This window comes from Lissotriton helveticus, chromosome 2_2 (genome assembly GCF_964261635.1).
Source record: "Lissotriton helveticus chromosome 2_2, aLisHel1.1, whole genome shotgun sequence".
NCBI classification, from domain to species: domain Eukaryota; kingdom Metazoa; phylum Chordata; class Amphibia; order Caudata; family Salamandridae; genus Lissotriton; species Lissotriton helveticus.
This window is the reverse complement of record NC_136060.1, coordinates 296,958,354-296,974,346: the sequence shown is the minus strand read 5'-3', so window position 1 is coordinate 296,974,346 and position 15,993 is coordinate 296,958,354. Positions and strand designations below refer to the sequence as shown.

Sequence of the window (15,993 nt, the reverse complement as noted above, 5' to 3'; positions counted from 1 at the left end):
ACAAATGTTAATTCTCTCATAGCCCTGGTAATAGTGAAAAGAATAGCTATGTCCTGGAAGTCATCAACACTACCAAACATGAATATTTGGCTGAGAGAAGCACTGAAATGTGCAAATACACAGTGGTGTTTTTGGGAATATAGTGCATGCAGCAATTAACCGTAATATCAGTGAAGCCCAAGGACTGCCTCACTCCCATTGAGGCTTACATTTCTAAAATATGACACTAACTACTCAATGAGTCGTGCAGATACGTGCATGGTTGTTTGGTTTCAAAGTTTTGTTTGTGGCGCGTTTGAGCACACGCCACACGTGGCTCGTGACGGAGTGGTCCCGTCACAAGCATGGGAGGGGTTAAACATCCATAATTATGATAAATAAATTAATTAGGATATAACAGTCATTGATTTTACATTATCTATTAGACTTTTTATTTGATTTTTATTGTGTTCATACTAGGGGTGGGCGGAATATGCGTAGTCGTGCGGCAAAAAAACTCTGCAAGCAGGCAGAATTCGGCGAGACCGCGGAACACATTTTTGTGACAGGAGCATTGTACCAGAATGAATCCTTGCATTATGTCAGAATGAATCCTGCCCAGCATATATTTTCATCCAAGATGATGCCATTGTTTTGTGCAATACCTCCACTCAACTGGGATACTACTGACTAATCAGTAAGGGCTACCTTGTTTGGTAAATGCATAGTGCCTTTCCTACACTACAGCTGCGGGCCAGAAAAGTTGTATCCAGTGACCATGTGTGTCTGTAACTTTGCCAACGCGCCGAAAAGCGCCGGGGTCCCTTGAGTGAGCTGTCCATCATAGTGGGAAAAGGGCGGGAAGACTTTGCATACCACTAGTATATGTGGGGCAGGGCCAAACGGGCAGTGCTTCTATGTGAGTTCACATGCCTCTTATTTAAAAAGTTTCAAAAAGGGGGTGGTGATGGACAGAGTATCTGAGTTAATCAGAACACTCCTACCCAGTCAACAGATCAGGGCTTGATCCATCACCGTTTTTTAGCTCACTGCAGCATCCCAGTTCAGAACCTGGCTATATGCAAATTAGTCTGTCCCTGGCCCAGTGCATCATGGGAACAGGGCAGACCAAACTACCAAGCCAATTCTTCACTGGAAAAAGGGTCAGAGAGCGATCAGCGCAGCAGATGCGGAGAAAGAACCTCCTAGTCACAGGAACTATATGTGGATTGCGCTCGAGAAACTCATGGATGCAAAGACCTCCTTCAAGGATCACAGCTCATTTTTGACGGTAGATGTGGGGAGAAAGCACACCTGCCCAGCCTCGACTGTGCTCCCGAACTTTTTGGGCTGATTAATGCATAACTGAATTTGAGCTGCAACTCGGGCACCTGCTTTATTTAGATCTGTGAGTGCTTTCTGTTGAGGTTTAATTTGTGTGACAGGAGCATCGTGCCAGAATGAATCTTGTGCTGCATATATATCCAAGAAGATGCCACCGTTTTGTGCAATACCTCTACTCATGATTCCGCTACGCCGCGGATCATGGAATTTTCGGGAATTCCGCATTACGCGCGGACCACGGAATTGCCGGAACTTTGCAAATTCCACGAGCGGAGCGGAATTTGCCACCCGCAACTAGTTCATACTGGACCGTCCTGAACGCAGATGTGATAGTCATACCAGCTTGTGCACTATAAATTGATTTATGCCTCTAAGTACTAATTCAGAAAATGAAAATATTTAAAATATGAAGGTCATTCATTTTTGCATATTCTAGCAGATGGATAATTTCTTTCAGTTATTTTCTTCGTTAAGTGAGGTATGTTCACCATTTGTTTGACTGTAGCATAGAATTGTACACAGTGCATCACAGGTTTATATTTAGAGATACCAGATGCTCCTCCAGGCAGCAGGCTTCTTTCTGCAGTAACCTTTCATTATGCTCTGCCTCCCTCATGACTGGGTATAACTGGTGTATTCTGGCCGAGATTACGCCAAGCCTATGTGGAGAGCAGTTTGACTCTTGACCGTCACGTCCGACCAACCACTTACAGAAGGAGGCGTCCTTCAATGACTGATGGAAGTGCGTGCGGCACAACACAATGTACAACTTGGAAGTGTTTTGACTTATAACTCATTAAGTGCCCTGGAGTTTTTAATATTTTTAAAAAATCATAGAAAGATTTTAGATACAGAAGAAGCCTCTAAAAATCCCAAACTCCAGCAATTTACATGCCACAGTGGCTGTGGGTTTAGTGCTAATGCCAGCTGAAGACACTTTAAAGTACTGAAGAGGGAAGATAGAAGAGATAAGGCAGCGTCTGAACCCAAAAGACAGCACAGGGTGGGTGACAAGAGGGACCCACAGGCTGGAATACTACAGGAAGGCTAAAATGAGATAGAGCATGGCTCAACGCATAAAGCAAGAGTGTTATAACCAAACAAGGAGCTTTCCTAGTTCACTTTCAGACTTCCACCTTATTCAACCAAGCAAAGCAACCCAAAGTGGGCTGCCCATCAACTGAAGCCGGCTTAGCCTTCTTTCCACCTCCATCAATGATACACTATTTATGTGTTAAATATCAGAAGAGGCTTAAAAAAAAACACACGCCTGCACGTGATCTCTCCCAATCTGCAAAACCTGAACAGTGCTGGGGACTCAATTCCCAGCACTGAGAGGAGCAGGGAAAGGCCAGGACGAACATCAGTCTGCAGGTATGGTAGGCACAACGAGGAAAGCATCAAATAAACAGACGCAGGCATTGTTCGCATTGCCGGGCCTGGCTGCTACATTACCTGCAGCGATACAGGAACTCGTTCAGGCCCACCAAAGCCCTCTTCGTGAGTCCTGCCATGAGCAGCAGCAGCAATTAGCACATCCTGCCAGCTCTGCTCACATCCAATCCATTACGAGCGGCTGCACAAGGGCACTGGACGTGCCCGGCTGGCAGCTGGACGGACCAGTGTAGGAATACCGCCAGGGCTTCTTCAGGCTTCCTGGGCGGGGGTACATGGTGTGATCCCACAGGGACCTTCCAAGGGCGGGGGCCTCTTCTGCTCAGAGGCTTCCACCTTCTAATGTTCACCATACACTCACCCGCATATCCTCGGTGTTCGCCCGAATGGCAGGGGCTGCTCTATGGCTGCATGAGAGCTCCATCCATGGCACATGTGGAGGTAGACAAATGTCATCCATCCCACGAGAAGCCAGTTTCCTCACCGGAGGGGTAGCACAGGGATAATTTAAAAATATTTGCTATGCCATAGCTCTTGCATTTAAATGCAAGATCTATGGCATTGCAAATAAGTGGCCGCCATAGTCCCTGGCAAGCTAAACATAAACAAAGCACTATAAGGAACTCAAAGGAGAAAATAGTGCTCACAGAGTAAAATAACAAGTACCATGTAAAACCGAAGTGAAGGGGCCAGTAGCCATGGGAGGTTACAAATGATGACATGGCGGTACTAAGGAGGAACTAACAAACCTATTAATAAATCAGAAGCCAGCATTTAGGAAGAACAAAGACACAAGCCAATGAAAAATATGGGCGGGGAGTGGGCGCGGCTTCTCTCACATACTGAACTACAACAGTTCATCCTCAGAGCAGCGCTTTCACGCGGGCTCAGGCTCAACCTAAAAAGGTTGAGGCTGTAAGATGCACAAGCCACGGCACAGCTCTATTTCTGTCTTACTTGACCACAACAAAACCAAGGGATTCTAAATATTTTTTCGAATGGGGTGTCCAGGACAAAACTGTCCTAGAAACAGGGAAATATATTTGGTGGGATTGGAGGCGAACACCTCAATTGTCATATGTAACTACTTTCTAATTCTGTTTGTGGACCTAAACCAATGGTGCTACAGTGCTATACTTGCTGCCACGGCAAGCGTCTAGTCAAATAGAAATAAATACAAGCCAGAGGACTTACTTGCACCGTGCCCTTTTCACTGGGTTACAAAAGAACTCTATAACTTTGTCGGTGTTCTAAGTCAGACAAATAATACTCAATAATAATCATTAATTCATTTCATGTAAACTTATATTTTCCATTCATATTGCAACAAAAATAAATGAAACCATAAATATTCCTTATTCGTGACAATTCATATTGTCTGTTATGTTATTAGCGGAGCAACATGCTAGAGCAACATCTAATATTACCAACTTCAACTTTGGGTAAGGTCACAAATGGCCAGTCAGTTGTATCCAGTCTAGTTACAGTGTACAGTAAAAGTCAACCTAATGAGATAGATCGCAGTGACCACAGTGATGGTAGGATAGGACTTGTTCCCAATGCCTTTGCAAGTAGTCTACACACCATACCCAATGATCCTGTATGCACTAGGGAACAACAGTGGAGTCGGGATCTGGGTACCACACGGGGTAGGAATACCACTCCTAGCAGTTTTTTCAATGTTCCTCCTGAAGCCACACCTTATACCATTGTCCTCTCTAATGTACCAGTTCTCTCTGCAAATAATGTTGAACACTGGGAGTCGCTAAAGAATAAAGCTTTACACATGCTAAACACCAGAACCGGGCTGGGCGATTCCATATTTCGAGAATTTAAAATGGTTCGCAGAGTTCCGTGGATAGGGCATAATCCGAAAACACTTTAGAGGGGATTGTGTGGTGCTTAGTTTTGGGTCACCATCTCTTGTACAAACAATCTTGGAAAAGGCAGGCACAAGGATTTTGAGTGAAGATATTATTCAGATCTTGCCCTTGGGTTTTTTCTATCGGGATTCTTTACCGCCAATTACAGCTAGGGATAGTGCAAGAAATATTGCTCAGGTTCGAGGTCCCTATGATTATGTAGTCCCGACATTAAATAGATTTGAACTCCTCTCCACATTGGAGGATATTGATTGACTGCAATCTGAAGAAGAGTGTAATATGACTCTTCAGTCACCATCTACTCTGATAGGGGGGGGTGGGGCTCCTGTATGCAAGAAGCCAGGCAAGATACCCCTAGTACCGTTAGCAGGAGAGGGGCTTAGGAAATTGGGGGGCAGGTCAAGAAGGGACATGGGTAGGGTTAATGACAGGGGTCCACCTGACAATTCTATGCAGGAAGCAGCTGGTGTTGCTGGGATGGCGACTGATTTTTGTGACCAACTAGGCCATGGTAATAATCTCTGTGATGCGATAGGTGTCAAGTTAGTTTCCTGGAACATTGCAGGGCGTTTATCAAAATACAATCTCTACAGACTGGTCTAAATTTGTTGAGCAGGTTGACATATTGTGTTTTCAAGAAACATGGGCTACCGATGCAGTATTTCGCCAAGGCTATTTAAACTTTGCGAACGCTGCGAAAAAAGGACAGCATGGCAGACCCAAGGGTGGATTGACCACTTGGGTCAGACAGACTGAGCATTACTGATCTCAGGAGCTCCATATTGATTCCAGGGACATTCTAATAGTAAGGCTATCAAGAGTAACTGTCCCTGATATTTCACTTTTTAATGTATATTCTCGAGTTTTGCAAGGGGGGAAAGCTTCCCCTATTGTTACCTCTTTAGATTTGTTTTTATTAGATCACAGAGCTGGTAATAATGTCATAATAGCTGGTGATTTTAATTGTAAATTTGAACCTCTGGACATTCATGATGTTAATCTTGGCACTGAGGAGGATGCCAAGTGGTCCATCCCCCAGTTAGACTTCCTGCTATTAAAAAATGGTCAAGTGCAGCTCTCCAATTACAAGTATTCTGTTTGGAGCATGGGATAAGGGCTGCCAATGGAAGAACCAAGTCAGATAAATTAGGTTCCCATACTTTTAACAACAGTTTACCCACCAGCAGAATTTACTTTTTTTCTGATAAATAAGGAGCTCTGGTGTAACCTTGTAGACATGGAGATCTATGAAAGACCTGAGAGTGACCATAACCCCCTTTTGCTCTCTGTATTAAGCTCAACGTCAGTATGTGGAGCTAGTTGAACTCCACGCACGGATTTTGTTGAGGCTAGACTGACCAATGACATTAGACTTGTCAAGTGGGCAAATATTTTCAAACACGAAGAGCATTTGGTTGAAATGAAAAGCCTGTTAGTTAATGCCATTGGCAAGTTACGGTGAACAACCTTTACAACGAAACTTTTACAACGCACTACCATTACAACGCGGTCATTACAACGCAAACCATTACAACGCATTGCGCTGGGGGGCGCTCTAGGATAGGGTATAAGTTTAATTTTCTATCCAACACCTTCCCTAGTGTCCACGGGGACTGGAGTTGGAATAGAAAATTAAACTTACCACTATCCAGCACCTCTAAGCGCTATGCGTTGTAAAGGTTTGCGATGTAAAAACCACGTTGTAAAGGCGGCGTTCGCAAGTTAAAGACCTGTGTCACGCAGGGGGAGTTGAATGTTAAAATTTAACAGGTCCACGAGGAATTGTTTTTAAAGCTTAACATTTATTTTATTAAGAGAAGCAAGAATCACAGCCGTCATATTGATCTTAAAGCAGCAGACTGGTATGGCACTTCATGCCGCCAGGCATATAGAAATCTTGCGGCAGCAATTAGATCCAAGGACAGGGCTGCAATTTGAAAGGCTAGGTCCGACTACAAGAGTGCTCAGTACTATGCCAAAAGGACCTGGGATGAACAGCATTGAGGGGATTTGCTGGAAGCATCCCTAGGGATGAATATGTGTGCGTTCTGGCAATTGGTAAGATGGGGTAGCGGTGTTACTAATAATGTCCCCCATAACTATGTGGAGCCCGACAGGTAGGTCTCCCATTTTACAGCACAGTTTTCAAGTGCAGAGTCTAATCCAGAATTCCAAGTCATTCCACCTCCGGATATTAATCTACACTTTACTAAGCAAAGTGGAAATTGCACTTCAGTCAGTACCAAGAGGAAGGGCTCCGGGGCCTGATTGTATCCCCGACAATCTCTTCCTCTACGACTTATCAAACTGTGCGGAATATATTCAGCGCTTAGCAAACGCAGTGGCTAGTGGTGCACCAATGCCAAGTACGTGGGCAGGAGCAGAAATTTTACCTATTTATAAAAAAGTGGATCGTACAATTCCAGGGAACTATAGGCCCATCAGCCTACTAGATTGCATACAAAAGATCCTGGCAAGAATGATTCTAAATAGACTTCAGTCGTGGCTGGAGGAATCCAACATCCTGTCCCACCTACAGGCGGGCTTTCGGTCTTGTACAAGTACCATAGACCAGGTGTTCAGATTTATACTTGTCTACTGGCGCACTGTGGTAATAGGGGGAGGCACCTTATATGCTGCCTTTGTCGACTTGAAGTCTGCTTTCAATCTTGTTCCCCGAACCAAGATGTGGTGCTGTTTTTTGCAGCTAGGCATGCCACCTGAGATCCTGGATTCTTTTGGTCAAGTTACATACTGCAAGCTACGCGCAGGTGAGATGGGGTGCACAGGGAAGCCTCACCCATAAGTTTCCAATAGGGAAGGGGGTTAGGCAGGGGTGTGTACTAGCCCCAACGTTCTTCTCGCTATATATAAATGGGGTGGTGAGTTATTTCAAGGACATCCCTACCGACACACCTTCTCCAGCGGGGAGTAGGATCCCCCTACTCATGTTTGCCGACGACACCCTTGAGTTTCGAGGAGTTTTGTGAGGACCATGAACTAATTGTCAATGTGGACAAAACTAAGTACATGGTCCTGCACAAACGTAAGTTGACTGTCGGCAGAGTTGAAATGTAGGACGGTGCATTGGAACAAACCGATATCTTTTCCTACCTGGGGGTTCATATTGATTGCAATGTGAGTTGGAAACCCCAAGTAGACTTCCTCACAGTTAAGCACACCCCATTGTCAGGTGTATTGATTAAAGAGCATAGATCCTCTTACACAAAACCGATAGCCCCGGTCCTCCAAATATACCATACCAAAATTGGTGCCTCAATCCTCTACAGGGCTGAGCTGTGGGGCTATGCTAACCTGGATTTTTGGGTTTTAGCGCAAAACAAGTTTATGCGGTCTGTAATTGGGCTCCCACAGTCAACCCCGCTGTTACCACTGTTTTTGGATTTGGGCTGCCACTCCATTGGGGATGTGGCACAGTTTAGGCCAGTTGATTATTGGAGGAGGATTTGAGTGACTCCAGAGTTAAAACACTATGCACTGGCATTAAATGATGTCAAGAACTCAGATGTCTCAAACTAAATTTCATGGTTAAGGTGTGTGAGGAATACACTTAGTGAGATGGGTATGAGTAGGTTATAGACCAACCCAGGGGATATTGTTTTTCCGTCCAAGGCAGAGTTTAAGGCAGCATACTGGAACATGGTTGTAACCAGGCGCTATGCGGCCCTTACTGCGCCTTCTCTGTCTAGAACATTTCTTGACCTAAAACACAAAGCCAAGTATGAAGGCTATTGGGACCTAATTACCACCCCCAAAGAAAGAAAATTATACCATCAGTTTAGGGTGGGTTCTCTCCCCACAAAGGTATTTACATTGAAATGGAACAGCATCAATACTAGAGCCTGTCCCCATTGTCTAGATGTGGTAGAGACAGTGATCCACATTCTAATTTCTTGTCCAGCCTATCACAAACCTAGGCATAGATGGCTGAAACCTGTATGTCAGAACATGGGAACTAGGTCGAGCAATGAGGCTGTTAGGATTTTATCTACATCATTGGAAAAGCTGGTAGTGGTCGCTACCGCTAAGTTCTTGGGATGGGTGTGGGTTATTCGTTCGAAATCTATTAGCCCATGTTAGATGATAAGACTTTTCTTGTACCTCTTACTTGCACTATGCACTTTATATTATTTGCACTGTGCTTTTAAAATGTAGTTTTGGTAGTATTTCTGGATTGCTGCTTGATGAAACGAAATATTTTAAACGGTTTTATATATTGGGGTTCTCCTTCGTTTTTATATGGTTTTAATGTGTTATTTGTATATTTATATCCATTTTGATTAATTGTCTAATTTGTAGAAATTGATTAATAATTGTTATGTATTGAATTTTTAGAGCTTTTTTAATCTCACCGCTCATGTGTCATGCATCAACTTTTGTGATTTTTAATCGAAATAAAGTTTTTGAACTGAACTGAACTGACACTCACCCCTAAAATTATGAACGAAGTCACGAAGGAAGGGACAATAAGGTTCCTTAATGCATCGGGTACTTTAAAGTTGTATATGGCATACATGATTATGTGTTGTGAAACATTATGTTGATGATGAATACATTGTAATCTTTGTTAACACAGCAGATAATATGAATTGTCATGAATAAGAAACGTTTATGGTTTTATTTATTTTTGTTGCAATATGAATGGAAAATATAAGTTTAAATGAAATGAATTAATGATTATTATTGAGTATTATTTGGCTGACTTAGAACACTGACAAAGTTATAGGGTTCTTTTGTAACCCAGTGAAGTGCACGGTGCAAGCAAGTCCTCTGGCTTGTATTTATTTCTAGAAACAGGGAGACATATGTTGAACAGATCGCTAATTTTATACCATGGTTCTTAGGAATGGAGAGAATCATTCTTGGTAGAAGGGGAAGAGCAGAGGTTAGTTGACTGCTTTAAATATCTGTTAGGTTTGAATCCATGAAACCCACTTATTTTTCGCTTTTGGATCCGTGATTAAGTTTCACCCTCTGAAATACTCGAGGTAAAATGTTTTTGAACTGTGATTTTCCAGTGCTCACCTCTTAAAATAATGTGAGGTGCTGTGCAGCTGTTATAAGGGCTCCAAGCAGGTTGCTCATGAATACAAGTGCAAACATGAGTGCACGTGTGTAGGCTAAGCAAGGATGACTGTTGTCTGATTCAGACTTTGCATAGGTAGCACTGTGGCAGATAAAGCCCAGACCAAAATGAACATGATTTAATTGGAGGCCAGAAGGGATGATGTGTGGATAGGAATGTTCTTTGCTCTGTAAAGGTAAGTGCACCTCTGCCATGAGTGACCAAACTGTATGTGATCTCTGCCAATTTGATATTTTTTTGGCACAGCATACGCAATAAAGTATTTGTGCATTAACACATCGGCCTGTCCTTTGACTCAGAGGTCCAAGATCTGGTTCTGAGACCTAGAAGGGTGCACTAGAGGGGTGTACAAAGTGTGCTTTCTAGCTGCCATGTGATTACTGTCCATGTCCATGTCCTGGGTGGTGGCATTGCACAATTTTTATATTTCTGGCACTAAACAGCCCTTTTTCACTGATTGAGGAGTGTGGTGTTTACTGATCTGACCTGTTTAATTTTCTAAATGCATATTCTATAAAGTGTGCATGGTAGCAGAACTCTGCACGGGTGTCAGAGAGCGATTGCAAACACAAGCAACATCTCTTTTGGAAAGCATCAGGGTGTGGTACAGCTGTCCTCTTCTTGCTGCCTGCTGTTAAAGTTCATCATGAAAATCTTGCCTTTTCATCGTATGGCCGCTCATAAAATAGTAGTCCAGGCACCCCTTTTGAGTCATCTGGATTAGTGCAATTCCTCGTGTTTGGGAGCCTCAGCTGGAGTAATGAAGAAATAGAAATACATACAAAATGCACTGGATGCCCTGCACCTGCACTGGTGCCCAGCGGAGAAGACGATCACCTTATAGTCACTGCCATGTCCACCGCACCGTGCTTACCATCTGCTTGCTCCGACCTGTCTTAAAAACAGCTTCTCATACTATCCCAGATGAGATAATTTGAAGTCTTCCTTTTTCAAATACCTTGATGTCAACATGCCTAAATGGAAGGCCAAGCCCTTTACGTTCTTGCTGCTAAACTTTGGAATGCGCTCCTGCTATTCCTACGCAACTTGCAGAATCGATTGCATTTTACGACAGCATTGAAGACTTAGGTCTAGGCCAAATTAGTTACTTCTGGGCACTCTTTTCCTGCCTTGTTCTAGGGCAACAACATCTGTATCGGTATAGCTGCACGCTTAATAAAACTGGTAACATAACATAACAGAGAAGGATACATCTCCCTTGCTCTCTGAGCTGTTATGGTACAAGAAACCAATCAAGGTCAAGATTATTGAAACTCGTCAAGTATCGTAAATTTGTGAATATTGCTGTATACGATTCATGTGGCACCCCAGAAGAATAATACCAAGAGCTACAGTGCCTAAAATGGAAGCAAATCAACTGGGTAATGACTTTGGCATGATGACCTGATGATAGAAATGAAAAGGGAGTGGACCAATCTACTGTGGCGCATCCAGTCAGGTTGTCCCCAAATTATCCAAGATTAAGGATGCCTGAAGGGCAGTGCCACTGCTGCACATTATAAAGAGCTAAGACAGCTCCTTAAAATGCCCTTAGGCATGACTCCAAGCAGCATTTTATTTTCAAGCAGCCAATATTTTTAATTCCATCCTTATGTGCACACCAGAGAAGGAAAATTCAGGGCAGCTAGTAGGGGCAGCTGAATGAAATCCAAAGATGAAGACCACTCAGGTAAGGATCGATACTCCTATATATGACTTCAAAATGTTCCTGCCTGTGAACAATCGAAGCTCTAAAACAAGACCCCAATGGATAATTTAATCCAAGTTGCTTTTCTTGCCAGACTTCATTAAAGGTTTCCCTTTTTGTGCATAATTAAACTTTTTTGGGGGGGTCCTAAACTCATAAATTGAAGCAATACTTATTTTTCTATTTTTTATGCAGTTGGCATTTTGGTACAGCTACGAATGTTTCAGAACTGGATTTCAGCCTCAGAAATGTTTTATGCTTCGATATTAATATCTGTTGTACTGGTGTTTAATGGTTCTTACCATTACGTGTTATTCTACTTTCAGAGACTCGTGCAGTAGTCGGAACCAAACAGAATTACAAAACACCCTAAAGGAACGGAACATATCATCTTCCTGTGTGGATAATTATTGGTAAATATACAGCTTTTACTGACATCACTGATTTAGAATCAGGGATAATTCATGGTAAAATATTTCATTTTTTTTTGTTGAATATTTTTATTTGCATCAAGGGGATCAAAAAAAGAACAAACCATAATACACAATAATTGTCTACTTACAATTTAGCAAGAAAGATAGATGAATCATGAGCAAAGTAGAGGCCATTATTAAGACATTATTAACCCCCAAATTCTGTCAACGTTCCATTTCGTCTGCAAGCCCCTTGTAGCAGCAAGAGCAAGCTCCATATTATATGTTTCCTTAACCAGGCTCCACCACTCCAAAACCGTTGGTGTTTTTTTTTTAATCCAAGCCCTAGCAATAACGAGCCTTGCACAGGTAATTAAAATGTTCAACAAATCACAACATACCCTAGTACCCCCAAATATACCCACCAACACATCCATTGATGAAAATGTAATAGGATGAGCAAGTCTATCAGAAACAACCTTAGTTATTCCATCCCATAATTCACAAAGGTGAGGGCAAGAAAAAAACATGTGAACAATATCAGCTCCACTTTGGTCACATTTTGGGCATTTCGTACGCTCGCTAAAATTATTGTTTGTCGCCCATTTAAGAATTCTCTCGGCGATATAATACAGTTGACATACGGTTTTAAACAGTTGTAATTTAAGACTGGAAGATTGAACTGACACATTTAGGCTATTAAGAGATGAAGTAATCAAATCTGATGGTACATTCAACGCCAGTTTTCTGCTCCATTTCTCGGTTAGTTTTATGATGTCATTAGTATTGAAGCCAGAAAAGATCTTATATCCAATACTAATCATGGCTTTATCTGCTTCTCTATAAATGTAATTCCAGACCTCAGAGTCTAATACGATAGTAAGCTCTAATTTCCTCACTAGATAATCTCTGATCTGATAACATTTAAACCGAGCCTCTTCCGGCAGATTGTAGCACAACTTCAGTTGTTCATATGCCATGAATCCCTTGTGATCATATAAATCACCCAAAAATTTAATACCAGAGTCTAACAGTAAGCCGCAAGCTGAGTCATGAAAAATTGCAGGTAGACCCGGATTACCCCACAAGGGTGTTTTATAATGTAAAAGAGAAACCTTACTCTTAACCAGAATGGAGCGCCAAATATTAACAGTATCTCGTACCGTCTTGAATTTTACCCGTTTAAAGTAATTAGGGTAATTTAGCCTATAAAGTAACATATTAACATCCCGTTCTAGTAGAGATATAAGCATTTATCGGGGATCAGCAGGCTACGAAAGCGAGCCAAGAAGGCCGACCAATAATAAAATTTAAAATCCGGGAGAGCCAGTCCTCCTTGATTGAAAGGAAGTTTAAGTGAGGATACAGCCCGCCGGGCTTTCTTATATCCCCATATAAAGCTGCTTATAATTCCCTCTAATCTGAGAAAATAAGAGTTGTTTACCTGTAAGGGAATAGTTCGAAATAGATATAAGTACTTTGGTAATATTTTCATATTGACCAAGTTTATTCGGCCAATAATACTAAGCGGCAATTTATGCCATTTCTTAAATTGCATAGCAGTCTCTTTTAATAATGGTTCATAATTTAATGCCACAATTAGATCAATATCCGAGGTGATTTTAACCCCCTAATAAGTTGATACACAGCTAATTCTTAAAACCGGAGTTGGCGGTTGATGGTTCATAATGATTTGAGTTTTGGTGGTGTTGAGTCGATACCCTGAGACTAAGCCATATCTTCCCGCTTCTACAGTAATTCCCTTCAAAGCTTGAGGCACATTAGAAGAGAAAACTGCAACATCAGCAGTATCGCGTTTTGGGATAAACCCATGTTGCTGGGCAGAAACAAGCTGAGACATTACTGGCGCCAACCTAGTTGCCAATATTTTTGCAAACATTTTAGCATCGCTATTAATGAGCGATATTGGTCTAGAAGAGCCTCTCTCCTGAGTTGGTTTACACTTTTTAAAAAAAAATAATAATTTGGGTTAAGTTCCAAGGCTTTGGTGCTTGCTCCCCGTTACCGATAGCATGAATCACATCAATTAGTAGCGGTATCAATTCCTCCAAGCAGCATTTATATAATTCCAGAGGAATAGAATCCTCACCTACAGCTTTACCCATTGCTAAGGAGTTGATAGCGCTTCTAATTTCTGTCGCTGTAATATCTGCCGCCAGTTGATCAGATTGTTCAGGCTCCAACATTTTTACCTTGTTTATCTCTATGTATTTTTTAATATTATCATTTGAAACTACGGTTTCTGGTGTATAGAGATTTTGATAAAACAATGCAAACTGTTGCAAAATTAATTTAGGATCTAAGAATAATTGGTTGTTATCCCCTTTAATTTCTTTAACAATATTTTGAGATCGATCATCAGCCACTTTATAAGCTAAAACTTTACCAATCTTATCGCCATTTTCATATTGGTCAAGTTGATATTTCTTTAATTTACTAATACTCTTGGCCCTGAGAAGGTCTTTTAATGCAACTTTGAGTTCGATTAATTTAAAGCTTAGTACATCCAGATTCGTTACCCCTGCTGCTGAAGCCTCAGATATTTGATATTCAATATCAAGTATTTCTGTAAGCGTTTTCTCATTTTGACATCGGCTCTCTTTATTTTGCCGCCATATAAACTGTTGTGTAAATCCAAGTATGCTTGCTTTGCAAGCATCGCAAACAATCAAAGATTGAGTAGAATGTATATTTATATTGATAAATTCCTTTATATGTTCTTTGAGTTGATTCCCAAAATCAAGATCTATAAATAAATATCTTGGAAATGAGAAAAGGCAAGGAGAAGATTCCCCAGTTGTAACCTCAAAAGTTAAAGAGATCAGATTATGATCCGAGGTTACCCTTGGACATATAGCCATAGTGCTAGTTCCGAGAATAAAATCTGAAACCCAAACCATATCTATGCGTGAGCATAGTTTATGTGCTGCAGAATAATATGTATAGCCAGCCAGATTAGGGTATAAGCATCTCCAAGCATCTTTAAGGAGATGAATTGCTGCCAGATCTAAAATTGCAGCTCTAGTTTTCTTCATTCTCTGAAATTAGTTTTTTCTAGTAGTATCTAGAATATAATTCATAATACAATTTAAGTCACCCATTATAATGTATTCCCCATCCCATGTAAGCAATTCCATATTAATCTGGTCAATAATTATTGGCTCGTCTTGGTTTGACGCATAGACGCCACATATTGTCTATTTACAGCCTTCCAATTTTATCTGTACGATTGCCCATCTACCCGCCTTATCAGTTAATGTCTTAAGTATTTCGGCCTTTAGGTATTTATGTTTTGGGATCGCCACTCCCCTAATTGAAGCATTAAATTCAGTGTAAACCATAATGTCATATTCCAGTTGTTTAAGCAGATTTTTATCCTTATATGCTATATGGGTTTCAGTAATGACCACTATTTGAGGATTATACATCTTAAATCCCTCATATACAAGATTCCTCTTAGTCCTGCTATTTAAGCCCGCCACATTCCATACTAAACATTTTATTTGATGCATTTAATGAAGTATATTTTCCTATTTGTAAAGCCTCTACAATAAATCAAAACAACCTTGTGTTTCCTCACATTTATATAGATTTTTACCCCTGATCCATTTTTTACCACAAGAGATATCTCCTTCTTCCCCACCCCGTACACTATCCCTCCCCCACCCTGCCCAATAGCTACCTACAGGTCCCCCCTTTAAACCGGCTGGCGCTCTACTGGCAGCCAACGAGCGGAATCAACCGCTTGGAGGGTCCATGCGTTCAAATAACATTGTCAAATAAACAAGACCGTGCTTAGCAATCATAATTTTTTTATGCATGATACTACCTCCTGGCCTGATAAATCAGATTCAAAGAAAATAGGAAAAAAATAGAAAAAATAGCAATAAATCCTTTAATAAAAACCCACGTTTTTCACCCAAATTTTTCACACATATATTCCATGCACAATCTCTTATTATAGCATTATTGGAGGAAACAAAGCAAGGAAGAGATTGAAGTGTTTAAAGCAAAAACATTATTCAGTGTCCGTTTTTTTTCCAATCTCCAAGTAGCCAAAGCTAATTCCACCTCATTCTCTTCCAAAAAATAGTAAGAGCAACCATTTTTAATTACTTTCAGCTTAGCTGGTTGTTCTAAGAA

At 41.3% G+C, this 15,993-nt stretch overlaps 1 protein-coding gene across 1 annotated transcript in view; it reads left to right on the top strand.

Moving 5' to 3' along the window:
• Positions 1 to 15,993, top strand: part of LOC144821804 (ADP-ribosyl cyclase/cyclic ADP-ribose hydrolase 1-like) — a 322,648-nt gene that overhangs the window by 281,448 nt on the left and 25,207 nt on the right. Inside the window, exon 7 of the mRNA XM_078678979.1 lies at positions 11,743 to 11,829. Within this exon, the coding sequence (XP_078535105.1) occupies positions 11,743 to 11,829 (87 nt within the window). The remainder of the gene's footprint in view (positions 1 to 11,742; positions 11,830 to 15,993) is intronic.